At 39.2% G+C, this 19896-nt stretch overlaps 2 protein-coding genes across 2 annotated transcripts; one reads left to right on the forward strand and one right to left on the reverse strand.

Annotated features, from left to right (window-relative positions):
• The first annotated feature begins 33 nt into the window (after positions 1-33).
• Positions 34-3568, forward strand: cgasa (cyclic GMP-AMP synthase a). Its single transcript, XM_044214946.1, has 5 exons — positions 34-1271; positions 1477-1690; positions 2022-2279; positions 2628-2727; positions 2911-3568. The coding sequence occupies exons 1-5, from the start codon at positions 261-263 to the stop codon at positions 3239-3241; spliced, it is 1914 nt and encodes a 637-aa protein (XP_044070881.1). The 5' UTR covers positions 34-260; the 3' UTR covers positions 3242-3568.
• A 2200-nt stretch (positions 3569-5768) lies between these two features.
• On the reverse strand, positions 5769-19787 carry ddx43 (DEAD (Asp-Glu-Ala-Asp) box polypeptide 43). Its single transcript, XM_044214952.1, has 17 exons — positions 19405-19787; positions 19065-19120; positions 16895-17012; positions 14072-14254; positions 13692-13773; positions 12827-12986; positions 9420-9538; positions 9190-9300; positions 8932-9073; positions 8623-8723; positions 8076-8163; positions 7655-7782; positions 7376-7485; positions 7058-7196; positions 6868-6955; positions 6272-6448; positions 5769-6059 (listed from the first exon to the last, which is right to left on the reverse strand). Exons 1-16 carry the CDS (start codon positions 19727-19729, stop codon positions 6287-6289), a joined length of 2112 nt encoding a protein of 703 aa, XP_044070887.1. The 5' UTR covers positions 19730-19787; the 3' UTR covers positions 5769-6059; positions 6272-6286.
• Between the last annotated feature and the right edge of the window lie 109 nt (positions 19788-19896).

A 19896-nucleotide genomic window follows, 5' to 3' on the forward strand; every position in this document is an offset into this window, starting at 1 on the left:
ACAATACACACTTTTGTCCACAAGATGTAGCTATTGGTATAGGAATAAAATAGGAATTGTCAAAGATTTTCAAACTAATTGTAAGAAGATCATATAAACACATATTTACCAGGAAAACTCAGTTCTTTAATATCATGAGACACAAAATGTCTAAATGTCAATTCACCTCAAATGCTCAAACAGCTAAAGGGCAGTTTGCCACGTAGAAAAATAAAGGGCGTGTTCTCATACCATTACCGGAAACACTAAGCATAACTCTGATGGAGCGGTTTCATTCCTCTCATTGCACCATCATGACTGGTAGAGGGAGACCACACAAGGCAAAAAGTCCTAACACTAAGTGTGCCAAGAGTAAACCTAGACCTGAGGAAATGAAACAAGTAACTCTGCCCAGATGTCCAAGGAAAGACTTCACAGAAAAGAGGCAGAATGGCACCACGAAGGAAGAGAAACCAAAGGAGCAGAAAAAGGCAAACCACACTGAGGAGAAGCCATCTGTACAGAACGCGGAGATGACGAAGACACAGCCAGGGAGACCAAAGGACACCACAAAGGATTCTCTAAAGACCACAAAAGGAAAAAAATGTGGTGTGAAGGCCAAATCACCAGAACGATTTTCAGAGGAAATGGCAAAGACGCAGCCAAAGGCACCGAAGGAAACCACAAAGGTAAAGACCACTGAAGCAAAAACATGTGCTGGCAAAGCCAAATCACCAGACAATTTCACAAAGACGACAATGAAGATGCATCCAGAGACACCTAAGGACACCACAAAGGAAGAGAAACCAAAGGAGCAGAAAAAGGCAAACCACACTGAGGAGAAGCCATCTGTACAGAACGCGGAGATAACAAAGACACAGCCAGGGAGACCAAAGGACACCACAAAGGATTCTCTAAAGACCACAAAAGGAAAAAAATGTGGTGTGAGGGCCAAATCACCAGAACAATTTTCAGGGGAAATGGCAAAGATGCAGCCAAAGGCACCGAAGGATACCACAAAAGTAAAGACCACAATGAAGATGCATCCAGAGACACCTAAGGACACCACAAAGGCTTGTATACCAAAAGACAGGTGTGAAAACAAAGCTGAAGTGGACTCTCTCCTCTACACAACTCTGGAAAAATTGAAGATTAAGAGGAACGAAAGAGCAGGTGCAGCAGAAGTCATCAATGAAGTAATACATAATATCATCACGCATTTGAAACAGACTGACTGCTTTAAAGAAGTAGAAGAGCCACTACGTACTGGCAGTTACTATGAAAATCTAAAGGTAAGTCACTTAGTCCGAGTTCCCTCAAACAAGCACTGGTTTCCATCATCTCTTGAGGAAAGGCACTAACCCTTTCCACTAGGTCAATACATGGTGCGTAGCACTCATATTAGAAGAAATGTACCCATATTTGGTATGGTACTTTTAACAATTATGTCATTGGTGTATTACACACACAAACACACTCATGTTTTTGTGTATACAGATTTCTAATCCTGATGAATTTGATGTCATGCTGCCTATTCCTGTTGACCGAGTGGACATCAAACCATTTGGAGATGATGGAGCCTTTTACAGTGTGGCATTAAAACGTGGCAAGAGCCCTCTGCAAAAATTTCAAGAGAACAGCATTTTATCTGCCAGTAAAATGCTCAAGGAGTTCAGAGAAGAAGTGAAGAAAAGTGTCAAGAAATTTACGAGTGAGTACCAAAATGAGCACTTTCTAACTGTTGAGAAATGGGCAGTTGAGTTGGTCAAATGCAGTTTGGGAACCAGTCACTATGGCTGACAGAGACAAAATGCCCTTCCCTGTGATCAAACTAACACCACCACCTTGAAGTCCCTTTTAAGATGGTGCTGTCTGTAAAACTGCCTTGACCCATTTGTCTTAGATGGTAATACAGTATGTGTCAATGTTCATGAAAAACATCCAAAGAAAGAAATCTTAAAGAAAATGTCTGATATATTGACATCGTATAGACAGTATAATAAATAGAACATTTAAATTATGTTTCTTCTTTGTTCTTTCAGAATGGGAGGTGACAATAAAGAAAAAAGGCTGCCCCGCAGTGACCTTGATCACAAAACTACAATCAGTCACCATTTCACTGGATGTCGTTCTCAGTATTGTGGTTAAATCAAGCTGGCCACCTTTCACCAAAGACGGTCTTAAAATAGAGGGCTGGCTAGGAGCAAAAGTAAAGCAGCAACACAAGCGAAAGCCATATTATCTTGTCCCAAAATATGAAGGCAGGGGTGCAGTGGAAAACGATGGGGTCCTTGCTAAGGGTAAGTCTAACTTATCTCAATTGGTGAACCAAAAATCAGATTGTGATTTATAGAAATGACCCACAGGCTGTTTACATATATACTAAACTAGATATGTTAATACTTGAAGTGATTACAGTATTATGAGAAAACTCAATTCTGAGAGGCTATAGAAGGTGGTTTGTGAATGTACTGTATAATCAAACACCATGTACGCTGTCACAGATCAGAGATCTCACAAGTCGCCCAATACTATAGCATATCTTGCTTGAGCTGATGATTTTATGACAAGCTTCTAGCATTTGAAATAATTTGTCCTTTCATGGGAGCAACAGAAGTGTTGAGTATTTTGTCTTCTATAACACGCAGATATTTGGCGGGTTTCTTTTTCTCATATTGAGAAGGCCATAATGATGAATCACGGATCAGAGAAAACATGCTGCGAAAAAGGCGGCGCACGCTGCTGCAGGTTAGATTTTAACAAACTTATTCCTTAAGTTAAAGTATAACACTATATGCATTTTCTTTTATCAAAGTCATCTATTTCCATCACATAGAAAATCTGCATGTATGTTTGGAAATAATGATCATCATGTTTATCGTCCTTGAGGTAAGAATCCATAACAGTCTGTTCCTTTCTATTTACATACAGGAAGGACTGTTTGAAGCTCCTAAAGCACCTTCTCAGTCTGCTAAAGGAAAAGGACTCTACATTTGACAAGTTCTGCTCCTACCACGTCAAGACCACATTCTTACATGCCTGCTGCTCTAGAACTAAAGACAGTGATTGGATGGCCTCAAATCTGAGCCACTGTTTTCAGCTGCTCCTGCAGGACTTTGTAGCCCACCTGGAACGTCGTCTACTCTGCAACTTCTTCATCCCATCTCAAAACCTGCTCTCCAGCCTTAGTCAGACAAGGTGCAATAATCTGGCTCGTTGTATCAGTGAGGAATGTGACAAGGGCTTTCCTATTTTCAAGTGACAACAAACAGCAAGTGTTTGGCTTGTGACTATTCCAGCCCCATAGCGTTTGAAACATCCTTGAAGTAAAAATTGGTCAACTAAACCCAGATTAATCTAGGAAGGAAGCATAATCGAAATGGCATTCACTTAATACAATGTATTTGTGACGATTTCATTCTTGTGTTAACTCAGTTTATTTTGATCTAAACCTATATTTATAAAAATGTCTTGCTTTTTCATTTCTCATGTTTTTGGCTTTTATATTGTCTGTTAAGTACTTCGTAATATCACCGGGATGTTAATGTTAAAATGGAACTACAAAATAAATTTTAAATTTTCTTTTTAATTCATGTGTTTGCCTATTATCTCATTCTTCATTTGTGTCCTGCTTAAACATTTAGTTTCCATTTTGTGGTCAATTTAAAAACGTCTCTTAAATTTAAAGATGTGTAAGCAATGTACCACCAAAAATTAAGCCCACAGAGAAGCAGCAAGAGCTCTGATCGGCCAGCTCTGAACCTACACATGACCCCAGCCAACACAAGAGTAAACAAATTAAGATTGTTAGTCAAAATGACGCTACCACACAACAGCTTTCAACAATCTGCATTCATAAGCTTTAAATGTATCCTAAAACACTCAGATTAATGTAGAGAATGGAGAACATTTCAACTTCTGTATAAGTTTAAAAAGTGTTCATTTCAAAAGGCATATTAGGTATTTGGTAATCAGACCTTGTAGTGGAGGGATGATACATTGTCACAGAATAGAAATGCAATGAAGGATAAAGGTAGACAAGTCAGTAGGTTGATATTTCAAAACAATAAAATGAAACCTTTATCCAGATAAACGCACATCATTCTGACATCACTAATATCAAACTCAATCAACAGGCATGCCCCAGGGCCTAAGCCATGACCTCAGAATGATCATGCAATATAGATGAGGGCCTAGTAAAGAAAAATGAGCCAAACACAAAATAAGTGAAATGTTAACATGCATATATACAAATGCATTACTGGTTGAACCGATTCCTTCATTTGGAAGCATTATGTCACATGACTTCTGCTTTATTACACACCTAACCAATACCACAGCCAAACATATCTATTGTCATGAGGCCCATCTGTGTTGCTATATTATTGAACTTTACTTCGTCAAGCAGGAAGTGTATTGTTAGTTCTGCCTTTTTCCCTTCAGTTCATCAAGCCAAAACAACAGACTCAACTTGGTAGGATATGTACAGTACCTTGAAATGGCATCTTGCTTGAGGCAATGGGCATCCATACACACAACAGAAGCTCATGAAGCAGACAGCCAACCCAATCTGCAATTTAAAATATGAAAAGCAACATTACTATCCAGCTTATTCTAGCTTCTTTTCATTTCAGTGGAGAATGAAAAACAACTTGTAAAGACTGTACTGGTGAAAACTCCTGACATTAGAGATTTGAGAGATATTTTAACTTGGTGCCAGTACTAAAATGTGAACACAAATCAACCTACATGACGTTTCAGTTAAATTTGATATTTCCACTTGAATGTCAACAAAAATAAATAAAAAATTAAGTCTTCCTTCTTGAATCTGCATAGTCCAACTGAAAAACTAAACTAAAAAAAAAGTGTCCTCCCTTCAAAATGCTAATATATAAATCAGGAAATGCAATGCTTTGCAACCTCCCCAATTCCTTTTCACTTCACATGGATGAGGTACGTACGACCATAAAAAAATAAATAAAACAAAGAGCTAAATGCCTTGTCCCCAGTCCAAACAATTCTCTTTCCTTTGTTCTCCAGTTCACGCCCCCTTACACCTGTGTTCCTGGAGCCACAGATAACCTGACCAGTGTTAGCTATAGTAAACTATACATGGCAAACAAGTAAAAGCATAGGTGACAAGGATAGAGTACACCGCAGGTCAGGGGTATTCATTCATTCATTCATTCATACATTCATTCACACATACACACACACGACTGCTGGTCAATGATTGTGAATGCGCCCCGATGACCCAGCTTCCTTCGCAAAAGTGCTGACCAATTCTTTCAACACTATTTAGAAATACTAAGTTTTACGCTTCTCTGCTCTTCTGCATTTTCAGTTGTCAAGTTGCCAAAAAAAAAGCTGACATAGCCTACCTCAGTTCAAAGGAAAAGCAATTTAGCAAGAATAGCAAAATGGGATGATTGTGAAATGTACAATTCTTATGGAACTCTACAGCTGTGTCATCCCCCCCACATCTCTTTTAGTAAATCTTACATGGTCAGCAGAGCAACATAACTTCCTGTCCATGTACTGCAGACAAGCTCTTTAACTCGATACTGGGCATCACTTCCTGCGGAAAAAATTATTTGGTTATTAAAAGAACCAACTATGTTTGCCTTTTTCAAATTTTCATGATAATAAATAACATTTACCTTTGGCATCTTCCAGGCAATTTTTCCCCTGATTGTGGAGGTATGGAAATGGTGCAAAGCAGATTGAATCATTACTCCATCATATGGTAAATATGAAAGTTACCAAGCCAATAAAATATACACTGAGTGTCAAGGCTCTTTAAAAAGGTGAATTTATTATACAGATTTCTTTCTGCCAAAATCAAGAAATTACATAACAAAACATTCAACACTGCTGTGGTTGGTGAGTTACAGACAGAAGAAAACTGTCAAAATTGCTTATTTTAAACATTTTCAAAACAGGAGGACAACATAATGGAGGTGTAACTGCCTCTAAATGACAATGGATGATAATCCAGTAAAAAGAAAATAATTAAATCAAAATAATTAAATACATTCAAAAGAAATTACAACACAGGTGGTTTCAGATCCTGCCCCACCCTGTTGAGAAAGAAAAAGTGTAAGAAAATGAACATTAGTCCCAAATTATTCTTCAATCAGAATACCAGAAGAATAAATTAATTTCATTACTGTCTATGTATGCTAACAGATTGTCTTATTGACTATTTTATGTCAAAAAGTGTGGACATTAAAGTTCCCATTTGTCCATTTATAGACCTGTGTAGGAAACCTTGTGGTATGTGTGGACTTACATGGACAATCATGCATTAGAATCCCCAGTTTTGGCTTCGATCCCTGCCTCCTTTCCCTCCCCCATCTCTCCTCCCCCATCCTCCTCCTCCTCGTGTTCCCCCTGGATGGCACATCTCCTTCTCCCTCTTGTGCTTCTCGTATCTGTCTGCCATAAGCACCAGCTCCTCAGGGACCTCCTGCAACAGGATTAACCAAGATTACATACATTGTAATATGGTTTGTTAGATGTTTTATTAAATCTAGTTTAAAAATTGATAAATTCAAAAAAAGGAACATAACACATCGCTTCCTACTTGATTATACTATTCATCTCAGCTTTCAGGTTGCAAATACAACTAAGCATTCATTCCTGATTTAGTGACATGAAGAGTAGGAAACTATATTTTCTTACAAAATAAAAGATTTTCATCAAACAAGCCATTTTTTAATAATGCTTTCTATGAAGTGAAACCCACTCCAGCCCGCTATGGTTTATTTGTAAACAATATAAAATCCTATTGGTCAGTCTGCTGTGAAATACCAATAGAAGGTATACATTATTGCGCATGCCTGATATTCCTATTTATATTTTAAATTAACTTCCTGTCCTGCTAACCTGTCCTGCTCGCTCCAGGATGGGAATCAGCTCAGCGGCCATCCTCCAGTTCTCTCTTGTTACCAGGGTAACAGCAGCACCTGAACGCCTGGAACATAAAAGCATCAACATCACAACTAACCCAAGGACAGCCAGACACTGGCAGTGACTTTCAATCATACGATCCCTGAAGAATGCAGAACACCCTTACCCTGCTCGGCCAGTACGGCCCACACGATGGACATACTCTTCTATATTACGTGGGAAGTCATAGTTAAAGACATGCGTTATGTCATGGACATCCAACCCTCGAGATGCCAAGTCTGTGGCAACCAGGATACGAACTCTACCTGGAAAAAGATAAAACACTGTTATTCTCTCATCAATTTGAGCGTTCAGCCTTTACTTGTGGTAGCTCATTGACTTCAAGATAAGAGCACCAGCTCAACAACGAAATTTCAGTTGTTTTTTTTTTGTTTAAAAAAAAAAAAAAAAAAAAAAAAATCACATTTTTCTTCCTGTTACGTACTCTCTTTAAAGTCCTTGAGGGCTTCTTCACGGTCACACTGCTCACGGTCACCATGGAGACTTTGCACAGCCAGACCCTGCAGACACAGGTCACTAGACAGGTCATCAGCCCTGAGATTGCATGCAAATAGAGACACAAACATACACACAGGAAATTATTAGTATAGGCGGTAAACAGTGCCAATGTGTAGTTAACTCCAGCAACTGTGGGATGTAGCTAAAAACCATAATTTACTCCCTTGATTACAAGCCATATGTTAGTGACCGACTCCCCACTCACAGAAGCTTCTTGCCAACAAAGATTAGGACTTTATCCTGGGGGAGCATGTCTCTGATGAAGTCAAACACATATGACTTTTTCTCCTCTTCATGGACGATCAGCACTGTTTGCTGCACTGTGTTAACTGCCTAAGACCCAGAGAAACACAGGAAGCATGTAAACATGTATTCTAGATGGGAGTACACAGCATTTGAAATTCACTTCCTAAGAGCCATTAAATATCTGCCAAGAATAAATAATGAAGAAATATTTTAAGCTGTTTTTATACAAACAGGCATTTCTCATTTAATTGGCTCACTGTCAGAGACAGAAGCAGTGTCTCCAGTATTCAGGTGGGACAAAGTGGGAGAACATACAAACATCAAAGACTAAGTACCCAGTCAAAACACCTAAATGATTGACTGTATTAATTTTCACTTACCGCCAAGTCCAGGGTGCCCACATAAACCATCATGGGATTCTTTAGGTAGGATTTGGACAATCGTCTCACACCGGTGGGCCAGGTGGCACTGAAACACGGGAGTTTACAATTGAAAAAGGACATTTATTTTCATGTCTTTACTGTATATCCTACAACATTTCAAAGAAAATCTCCATAGCACTTCTGTAGGGAACAGTGTAAAAAAAGAAAATAAATGCAGGGGTTAAATTTTCTTTAAAAAGCCCATTATTAATTTTATGACCTCTCTTGTAGATCAATTATACACAGTTGTGATACAGAATATAGAACTTTTCACTTTAGACAGTAATAAGCATGATGAAAGATTCCCAGAGTTTAGTAATATACGCATTGTAACTCTCTCTCCAAACTGTGGAAGAAACACTGACCAACACTGGATGGTTTTCATGCTCAAGATCTGCAATGTAAATGCATTCTCTCTGGGGTTGCATCTGTACTTAATGTCCTGCTCATTAACCATGTGATGACAAACACTCGTTTAAATTGCTTCATGTGACTTGACCTATACCTGGTCATGACAGTCTGTCGGTCTGGGCGGATGTCCAGGAGAATCTTCATAATCTGGGGTTCAAAGCCCATATCTAGCATACGGTCAGCCTCATCCAGCACCTTTTCCCAATGATCAGAACAGTTATTAAAAACAACCTATCTGTACTCCCATGTGTGATTCCCACTGGGGTTAAGCAGTGCTAAATGTGCAAATATTGTAAGGCACTTTGAAAAAAAGTCTAAAATGGAAAATGTTATATTGTGGACCAACCCAAATATTCAATCCTTCTCACACAAAAACAAACATGCACAGACACAAACAGCTGACCAAGTACGTGATGGAACGTAGATTGATGAGCTCATTCATCTGCAGATCATTTAACCGGCCTGGTGTAGCGATCACTATGTCCACTCCGCCCTTCACCAGGTTGATCTGGCCTCTCCTATCACCTCCACCATAGATACAGAGACTGAGAGAAGGTACAGAATGAACAGTCACGGTCATGTCGCCTCTATGTCACAGTTAATTATTGATTCTAAGCTCATCCTTAATGACTCGTGATAATACAGTATGAGAATGCTGGACCTTTTGTAGCTCTTATAGCTGTACTTTTTGCACTCAGTTTCAATCTGCAGGGCCAGCTCTCTGGTGGGAGTCAGCACCAACATGCCTGGACCACCCCGTTCATCTCTAGGTCTATCAAGGAAGGAAGGACAAAAAGACAGTTTGACAGACAAACAGGCGCAATTAACAAAGCTGCACACCTCTGAAAGAAAGGTACAAATGCACTGAAAAGTAACAGGTCCTGTACTCACACAGGCTGTCCGTCCATGTGGATGAACCCCGGCAGCAGGTAGGCCAGGGTTTTCCCTGTTCCTGTCTGAGCGATGGCAATCAGGTCCTCCCCGCTCAGCAACACTGGCCACGCCTGAGACTGGTGAAGAATCAAACAAAAATATAATATATTTATACAAAGAAAAAGATTAAACCTACCTACCTACCTACATACATACCTACATACACAGACAAAACCACAACTGGTATAAGACAAACTAACCCAGTAACTACTCTGTAAATATACTGTATTAAAGTCATTATGTGATACAAAATTAATATGATTGATATCAAAATCAATCTACAGATAGCATTAAAAAGATGAGAACACAAATTTAAGTAGGTGACAAGATTACACTAAATATGAGCTTTGTTCTTAAAAATAAGAAATCATCAAGGTGGTCCTAATGTAACTACTTAAGAGCAATTATCTTTTCTTACATGGAGACCACGTGACATTATACAAAATTAAAATCACTTAAAAATTGATAGTTAAGTCAGAATTTTAAACTTTAGAACTTCTTGAGACTTGATGGATTTGGCTTATTTCACCTTAAGAAAAAAATCTGACATTTTGTTATGTTGAAGTTAAGTGAGCATACATTCAAATGCGGTAAGGACTCACTAAGCCTTGTACATGGTGCGTGCGCTCTACCAGGTGAGCTAGCAGGCACTCCAAGGTAAAGTTATTTTTAAATGATCACTGAACTGGTTGGCACAGAAACCAATCTAACACCATCACAACAGCAGGTAGTATTAGTATGTGTGAACGAAATTCTTGTGAGCTAGTTAACTTAGATGATGCAGGTTTCAAGAAATTCTAGATGTCTTACACAGCTATGTTTAATGAGGCTTGGCCAAGGAGACAATGATATCAGCAGTACAAGGTGAAACCCAGTGCAGTGCCAAAACCATGTCTAAAGGTTTCTTCCTGATCCACAATATTTATCTCTTGCTAGCACTATAGAGTCTAATGTGTATAACCTACAAGGTTGTGATTCTTTAGCCTAAATATGTTTGCTCTTCCTATTGGACAATGAACCGTTAATATAACCTAAAGTCCCGTTGAACCTAACAAGTAAAAGGTGGCACATTCTACAGGGAATTCAGTATGTATCTCTTTCTGTCTATGTCAAGAGCACTATCTGTGACCTTGGGGTTGCCTAGGTAACGGCCCCATCTTCCTGCCCAGCTGTCGGCCCTCCCAGACGAGAAGAGACAAATGAGACAGTGGGGTGAGCTACTTTGTAGGTGCTTCGAGGTCAGCTCCCTTTTCAGGGTTGCAAGTGACTCCTACAGGATTCCTCGTAGTGACCTGTGACCTGCTTCTCCCCAGTTGTCTACATATCTGACTATGGCCCCTTAGGGAAACTTCCATCACAGTATGCAGGATGGATCGAAGCAGAGGGTGGGGCAGTAAACCAGCTTCACATCAAACAAACAAAGGATTTCAGTCAAAATGTCATTGCATCATCAGAGCAAGGTGGGGAACTAAGTGCAAGCACAGACTAGTGGTATTTCAGCTCTGACCAAGCCTTTTATTGTAAAATGAAAGTGAACTCAGAGAGGGAGATTGATGCACTTTCATTTCTCCTTGCAGCATAATCCTTATTTGAATTTTGTAATGACACAGTCAATTTAGTTAACCTGGTTAGCCCAGTTAGTCAAGCTCATGTATTATCGCTGCTTCATTGCATGGGAACATTATGTTTTCCGGATAGTTACAGCAAACATGGACACAGATTAGTGTCAAACTATATGCTGGCATTGTTCAGCTGAAGTCAGGTTTGTCTGTGGAAACATGTCAAACACGTCATTTATGACGGCATCACCTGGATGTGTCAATTAGCGGAACGAAACAAAAACTGGAAGGGGAGTCCTTCTCCCCACAGCGTTCAGGCAGACTCTCACAGCAGATTCAGACTGTGCCAAAGTAATAACTAATGCCATAGGAGTGTTTCTCTCTGCAAATATTTGACCATACTCATACAGGATTTAAGTATATGGTCAAAATGCTTGAGTTTTGCTACAATGTGCCTTCATGTGTGCATGTTAAGCAGTACATTGTGCAGCTCTGCATAAACGAGCAAAAATTCAGGAATTAAACAGGTCAGAGTCTTACAATGCAGCATGACTTATTTAATTGTGTTATTTATTTTTTCTTATTGACAATGTCAGTATTTGAGTGCCTTAACTGTTAGAGCAAGAATTATGGTCAATATTATTTATACTATTATTTCCTTGGGCGGAAGTGATAGAAGACCTTCAATGGTGGCTTCTCATCACTCTGAATACAGTGGAAATACTGAATAATCAAAGCTTAATCAAAGACCCTCTCAATTAATGAGATAATTTATGTACCGAAAGTATGAATGAAATGTGTTGTTTTGGCTCAGTTCTCAACATAGTGTCATGTAAGACGGGGTTTCATATGATTACTTAAAAATAACAAATTTCCTTTCATTTCTGCTTTTTGGGGAGACAACAACCATGATTAATTAAAAAAAGGCTCAATATTTCCCCTCAGGGCTACCGTTAATGCGGGTATTTCCAAAAATCTCTGGATCTTTGGAAATCATGGGGATTACCAATGACAACAGACAAACGAATAGGACAGGTCACTATATGTGCATCTGTCTTTGCAACGTTTATCCACACACACACAATATACACACATGGAAATTTTTGTTCCAAAATAAGGTACCCATTTCTCTTAACTGTCCTGTAAAATTAGTTGTTTTAATTACTGAGGCAAAAATTTCCCTAGTAAATACTTTTACAGAGTAATTAACCCAAAATATTGTGTTATTGGATTTTTGTTAATAAATCCAACCAAGTAGTTAAAAGCAGCTGGATTTGATCTGATCTAGATTTACCTTGTCAGGCATATGCAACTTGTTGTTTATCAATGTCAACCCAACATAATTATCAGCTACAGCTTTGCAAAATTCTAACATCATTAAAAGCTTAAGTTGGCAGTATTATGTCATAATTTCGGTTGAAATACCTACTTTTGACCATTGCATGTCACTAAAAATATTCAATTGAAGGGCATCCCCCAATATTCCAGAAATCAAGCCTGATTGGTTGTTTGATTCAGAGCGGGTACAGTTTAAAAAAAAAAAAAAAAAAAACTAAATACAATGGGGTGAGCCCCCACAGACATTTTTTTTTTTCCAAAGGAACCCTTCAATTAAATATTGTTAGTGATATGCAATGGTCAAAATTAGGCATTTCCACTGAAATTATAATGAAATAATGCCTACTTCAGCTTTAAGTCTATCATTGGAGAATGTGGATTATTTTGATTCTAACATATTCAGCAGTAATATAAAGTATGGTTAGTGATACATTACAAAATAAATTTGTCCAGGTGCCAGGCTCATACCTGGATGGGGGTTGGTGTGACAAAACCAACTTGCTCAATATTTTCCATGATCTCTGGATAAAGCTCAAAGGCCTCCAGAAAGGTGCGACAGGGATTGGGAATTGGCCGCTTCTCCCCCTCCTCCTTCAGGTCGTCCACAAAGATATTGTTATTCTCCTTCCTGTAGAAAAGTGTAACAAAAACAAGAACATTGTGGAACTGGTAGAGTGGTTGATTCCAAACCACACGAGAGACAAAGACAAATACGCTATGTGTTTAGCTGTAGTTTATGTTTAAGAGACCACATTTCCATCCAAACTACACATGAAAATCAACTGTATTTGTTGTTTTTCTTCTTCTTTGTTAACAAGTTTGTGTCCTGCACAACCACATTTGGACCACTGTCAACCCCTTGTTGCCAACTACTTCTCCTGTATTCCCCAGCAATGCTGAATATCTCCCCCTCATTGTGAGGCCCTGAATATTGAGACAGACAAAAAGAAAAGAAAAGTAGACTTGTAGGTGTTGACAGAACAAATTTGCATACAGTTTGTATGCAAATTTGTACAGCCAGACCTGCTCAGATAACACATGAAGAGGTGGATAAATGGTGCCACCCATTTGAGGCTGTAATGGAAAACAACGCAGGCAACAAACACTTTTGGAAAAAATGTTGATTGGAAAGGTTTGAGATTTTGCAAGCCTGTCAATAGCACCCTTAGAGTCATGGCATTTGAATCTGCCTCTACTCATAAAAAAAAAAAAAACCTAATAGTTTTTCAAATAATACCAGTGTCTAGCATTGTATAATATAATGTGGACACTTATGGTTACACCCACAGGGAACAAGATAATGTGATAAAAAAGGTAACACTGTCAAATTTACCTCCATTCACTGACTTCTTCTACTGTGAGCATGGATACACACTCTGCCTCAGTATAAAACTTCTTCTTCATGGGTGGGAGGTCTGAAGGAAATTGCAAATATTACAGAAATAGTTTAAAGCCATGGATGAGGCCCATTCAGTTTTTGCAAGTTAAATTTTGGTTTCATCACAAGGATAAACTTATTAACATGAGTTAGTAACAACAAACAAGGGCAAACAAAAAGGGAATTAAAAGTAGTGGTCAGTGGACAGTTTTGTTTGGGCTTGGTAAAGGTCATCACTTCTTTACTCAAAGTCATTGTTTAATTTCAAATACATTATGTTGCAGTAGGAGCAAATCAATGAAAACCATATCACTTTCACTTGTATGAGCCCTCACCCTTCCACTTGAGCGCCTCGTACTTATCCTTGTTCTCCCGGATGGTGTTCCAGTCTATAGATACACGGGCCGGGGCGGCTTTTGCAGCCTCTAATTCTGCAGCAGACCAGGCAGAATCATTCCTTACTTCTCCATCAACTCCCCCTCTGTAGCCTCCTCCATAGCTGCTCCACCTACCAAGACCTGAGAAACAGATCAGTATGCTGCAGGAGATTCATTTTCATTTTATAAACTGCAGAGCTTCATGTTAATATTTTTGGGACAAAAGGTCATTATATAGAAATGAACAGGCCACAAGCACCCTGCCTCCATTGACACAGCCACCTACTTTTCTAGAGGACCGGGTAACACTGCTATGAAGACAATGAAAATGATGTCCAAATTAAAGTGTTAGTATTCACTGTATTTAGTGAGATTTATTTTTTATGTGTGTTCTCACACAGACTGTATTAAAAAAAATGGACGCAGTGTCCATGACATCACCCACAGGTTTCTGAAGAGCCATTGTAAAGCTCAAAGTGGGCAGCTCCGGCCATCGCTATCTTGGCAGTCACTGACTCCGGCCATCGCTATCTTGGCAGTCACTGACTCCGGCCAATCCAAAAAAATGGGCAAACAGATGGAGCTGAGGTGAGGCGAATGAAGCCTGGTTGCTGAACCACCTAGCCACCTGAAAGGGTACCCACCTGTCACTCAAAGAGGCCACGTCCTTAATTATACATTACTTTATGCCTTAATGTAATTAAAATGGGTGAGATATATACAAATTAACCACCCCGTACAGTTGTCATGAACAAGAAAATTAGCTGTAACTGTTTTTTGTACCAGGCTGTAATCATGTTTATTTCTGCTGTGAAGATGGGCATTTTAACATGGTGGTTTATGGGGATTGACTTGTTTTTGGAGCCAGCCTGAAGTGGCCATTCGAGGAACTGCAGTTTTTGGCACTTCCGCGTTGGCTTAATTGTTCAGCCCCGGAGGTTGCTGCTTGATCACACACAGCAAATGGGACTGTCCAGTAGATAGACAAAATCCAAAAGCCCTTAAGTTTAAGCACTGAAAGGGTCTGAAATGTCAGCTGAAGTATGAAGGTGTGCTCAGGCAGAAAGCGATGCAAATTTTTGTATGGAGAACATTTGCGCAAATTAGACAGCTGGACTGTTTGTGCAGCCCATGTTGATATGGCGCAAACAGCCACTATACCAAGGGTACAGAAATTAGTTGTAAACTAGCTAGCAACAAACACACCAATCGTAGTTATGGGAGTGTGCCTATGGGTGTATTTATGTGGCATCTCAGCCTATAACTGAACTTAGAACTCACCAGGAACTCAAGTTCCTTCTGTTATGTTCCTCCAGTCTCTGTACTCTTTCCCCTCTCCTCTGTACCTTCATGAAGTAAAATTCCTACAGCCCCGAGATAAATGCAAATTTTTCACTCAAACATGTTCAACTTGTGCTGATTTATCTAATCGTGTCGTTCCATTGACGTTGTATGCAATCATGCCACCTCTACAATTCGCCTCACATTCTGTCTGAACACACAATAAGAGCTGCAAGAAGCATAAGTGCTAAAATGTAAGTGCTTTAAGCAATTGAACTGTCAGTTAAAGTGAAAAGTTGTGAAAGACTTAAATCGGTCAGCCGATTATCTGGCATTGAGATAATAGACATCGACCAATGCCTGCCCTCACAAGGCCAGTAAACAAAAAATGTCTGCAGACACAGCTGCAGGCAGCCTTGTCAGTATGGCTACTGTGGAAAGATGTTAGTGCTCCCCCTTGTGAGTTTTGGGAAGGTAGTGAAAAGGTTTCGAGCCCTGTACTATATCTCTCGCTCATGCATCCTGCTGTAAACGTTTGCCTAAATTTCCTCAGTCACCATCGTCTTTTCTAAACGTAAACACGTTTCTCCCATCCTAAATGACAGATAATCTAATCTTAAACTGCTACTGGATAGTGTTAAATATATATTATAATGAACAGAATAATGCAGTCGAATGACGTTGCTTCTGACTTATTGTACCCCACTCTCCCTTAAATACCACGTCTGAAATCTACAGCATAACCTAAGTGATGATTAAGAGGGATTATTTTTGTATCAGTCTATACATTGTTTTTTAGGAAAATCCAACTTAATCCGCCTTTAATTAAATAAGAATACCATCTAAAACAACATGTTACTGCTGGCTAAGATAACCATGTATATTAGATTGTAATGTGCAAGGAATAATGAAATTATACATGACTTTGTTGATATCGGCATTATATTCGGCCATCAGCTGCCCTGCTCTCTAAATATCGGCATCAGCCATTAAAAAACCCATATCGGTTGACTACTAGTGAAAATAGTTGAAGTGTCACTTGAAGTGTAACCGATGAAGGGGGTTGAACTGTGAGCTGAAGAATATTATTGAGAATATGAAGCGCTTGTTGCCAAGATACTTCCTTGCCACAACTGAACTTACATTCTTGTCCAAGGAACTGTCAGACATTATGGGAAAAAGCTATAGAAAACATTTCTCTCTCTATCTTAATTGAATGTGTAATTCAATTAAAGCTCCAGTCTGCGTGGCACTGTTATTTGCCCCCTCTCTCACATACAGAACAATTTTTACCTGAGGCCGATTTATAACACTGAACGGGAAAGTTAGAGCTCTTGGATACAAAAGGAGTTCATATTAAAGTGTCAAATGTGACCACATGTATGGAAGGAGACTTGTGTCAGGGTCTGACTAATCTGATCACAAAAGTATGATGTTTGCATTAAGACGCACAATTTCCAGGAATCCTTTTAGGATCAACATTATCCAGAAAAACTGTACCATTGCGAAATCGAGAGCTGCCATCTGCCACCAGGTCTTCAATCATCTTCTTGGCCTTCTGCTGGGCAGCAGAGGAACCAAAGATAACCACCTCACCTTCATAGTCTCCCTTGTTTATCTATAAAAAAAGAAAAAAAGAACAGCAGAGTTACAAACAGGGAATATAGATTCTATACATGCTCTGACCACAGTGCCTGTTCATCCAAAATGTTGAGCAACATTCACACTGTTTAGCAAAGTATACAGAGCACTAGCACAGCAGTCAAATCTTGCTGTTAGGTCCAGTCCCAAAAATACTGTAATCTTGATTTACCTTGCTCAACTAACCTAGATGTTGAACTGTTCAGGTCTTTTCAAATATAATAAACATTATTTTACTAATTTAAACTTAACCACAATACACACTGCTATATACACTGACTAGTTGAATTCCGAAGATGATTTACAGCTATTTACAGCTTGATCTGTATTTGTGGTAATCTATTAGATAACTTGAACTCCACATAGCCCTTTGCCAATTTACATCATTCTTGAATTGGTCCTGACCTCCTTTGGACTTGTTTGAAATTAAGCTGATTTGGCTCTGGTCTTTGAATAGACTTTTCCTCAGCTACGGACCTGAAATATAAAGATACATCCAATTGCTGATTTTGTGTTCAAGTGGCAGTGTAGGAAAATTGCAGCCAAAGCAGAAATTTACCAGCATTTATTGGTTGATTGGTATTTTGAAGTTCATAGGGTTAGTTTACAGCTCTGATTACAGCTGATAATCTGACTTCTGTCATTTACAATTGTAGCCAAATGTTGACATTAGTTAACTCAGACGAGGAGAAATGCCAGGAATCTGCTTTCTTGTTCCTTCCTCAGACCTGAGGAAGAACATCTGTTGTCAAAGCATTGTTAGTGATACATGTTAGTGATGTCCACATGTGCAGGCAGTTTTCCATTTTTAAGTGTACATCAGTGTTGCCCAGCACCAGCAATCTATTCATGGATGTGCTGTACTAATTTGAGACTATTAGGGGCATTCTGTCAGAAATCAAACACTTTCTGACCTCACTCCTTTCGATATGAACACATTTTTTCCTACATGTTAAAAGCCCCAGTGTGTAGGATTTAGTGGCATCTAGCGGTGAAATTGCAGTTTGCAACCATTTGAATACCGCTTACATGACCCTCCCCTTCCAAGCATGTACGAGAAACTACGGTGGAAGCGAAACTCGCAAAAAACACGAACGGCCCTATCTAGAGCCAGTGATTGGTTTGTCCATTCTGGGCTACTATAGAAACATGGCGGTGCAACATGGCGACCTCCGTAGAAGGGGACCCACTCCCTATGTAGATAAAAATGGCTTATTCTAAAAAGGTAAAGCACAACTATTCTTATTTTCAGGTTAATACACTAATTATAATTAATATTAACTAATAGCTCCTCCTAAATGTTACACACTGGACCTTTAACCTATATGAGGGAGTTTTAGAACTTGGTTGATTAACCAGAATGACCAACCATTCAGGAGACAGCCCTCAAAGTTAAATAAAAAGTAAAGATCTTCACATGACTTTGCATTACACATTTTTAAAGGTGAAACAGAAAATCATAGGCAATATTAAGGAGTAATGTGTTAGACTGACCTACCCACCATCTACACAGAAGTCTGCTGTTGCTCAACCAATAGCGAGCACAACACAAAAACTTCAGGAAATGTTAAAAGTGTCTACCCTATAACATACTAAAAAAAACAAAAAAAAATCGGAGGTTATGCCTGTATTGCAAAATAAGGTGTAAGGACAAAAAATAATAAACATTTAAAAAAATTAAATTTAAAAATTAAAAAAAAAAAATCACCTACTTTGCATATTTACTTACTTTGGACCAAAAGTACTGATAATTGTGGAGAACCTTGTTTGTAAGCTTTCCGATAATCAGATAACCATACTGTTGTGTTTATTTTTGAAGAACGTGTTTTTAGGTGGTGTGGGAGTCCAATATGGGTCAACAGTGAGAGCCCTTGTCTCCTAAATGGTTGATCCATAGATGTGGATTCAACCAAGTCCTAACACTCTCTCATATAGGTTAACATTTAGGGGAGGGGGATTCGTTTAAATCGAAAGGGGTGAGGTCAGAAAGTGATTGATTTCTGACGGAATGCCTATTTAGTTAACTTGCCTTGATTCTGGCACCGGTGCTTTCTTCAAGTTCACGGATTTTGGCTCCCCCGCGACCTTTGACAGGATTTAAAAAAAAAAAAAATGCATTTAGAATCTGACCAAAATGTTTACACATCGCTAGTTACACAGTGTAAACACAAGTAACATACGCTACACGTATGTACAGGTGATAGCCACACACTAAACATCATATGGAACTTGGCAGAATGGGGAAGCCATCAAACCCTACGTTGAATTAGCATAACAAGCTAACTGCAACGTCAAATAAAACTTAGCTAAGACTGCAAAGTGTATAATTTAGTAGCCTTTGAAACTATATTATTGCGTTAGAAACTTACCTATTACCCTCCCCACTGAAGCATTTTCCACGGTGACAATTACAGGCGGGGAAGAGTCCGACTTTTCATCGCCAAAGCTTCGCTGTCTAGTGCTCCGGGGAAGCGGACGGCCTTCGCCTCTGCGACTTTTGTACTCGGATCTCTCGCCGCTACGATCAGCTCTCCACTCTCTTGAGCCTCCAAACCTGGCTCCATTTCTTACACCGAAAAATACATTTTCCCTTTGACGGTCATTACATGGCAATTTCCATTCAGTCGGAGGTGATTTCGTAGCAGGCTTCTGGATAGCAACGCAGCCCTCGTTGTACTCTTCCCAGTCAGACATCTTTAATTTAGCTCCACACCTGCCAGCTAGCTAGCTACACTCATAACCGCAATTAACTATCAAGCTGTCAATCAAGACTATGTTGCCTTCACTTCCTCTCAAAATTTCGAATTTGTGCTTTTTGACAGATTTTGACAAGATTTTGATGAATATTGCATTCATAAATA

The sequence above is a fragment of the Siniperca chuatsi genome, linkage group LG11 (assembly GCF_020085105.1).
Source record: "Siniperca chuatsi isolate FFG_IHB_CAS linkage group LG11, ASM2008510v1, whole genome shotgun sequence".
NCBI lineage: Eukaryota > Metazoa > Chordata > Actinopteri > Centrarchiformes > Sinipercidae > Siniperca > Siniperca chuatsi.

Excerpts from the sequence above, each read along its gene's own strand:
- ddx43 (XM_044214952.1), bottom strand. The coding sequence starts at position 19,729 with ATGTCTGACTGGGAAGAGTACAACGAGGGCTGCGTTGCTATCCAGAAG. Across the intron at positions 9,539-12,826 it reads TCACACCAACCCCCATCCAG|TCTCAGGCGTGGCCAGTGTT; the intron begins GTATGAGCCTGG and ends ATTCTTCACCAG. Across the intron at positions 6,449-6,867 it reads TCCTGGAGCGAGCAGGACAG|GAGGTCCCTGAGGAGCTGGT; the intron begins GTTAGCAGGACA and ends ATCCTGTTGCAG.
- cgasa (XM_044214946.1), top strand. The coding sequence starts at position 261 with ATGGAGCGGTTTCATTCCTCTCATTGCACCATCATGACTGGTAGAGGG. Across the intron at positions 1,272-1,476 it reads GTTACTATGAAAATCTAAAG|ATTTCTAATCCTGATGAATT; the intron begins GTAAGTCACTTA and ends TTGTGTATACAG. Across the intron at positions 1,691-2,021 it reads AAGTGTCAAGAAATTTACGA|AATGGGAGGTGACAATAAAG; the intron begins GTGAGTACCAAA and ends TTGTTCTTTCAG.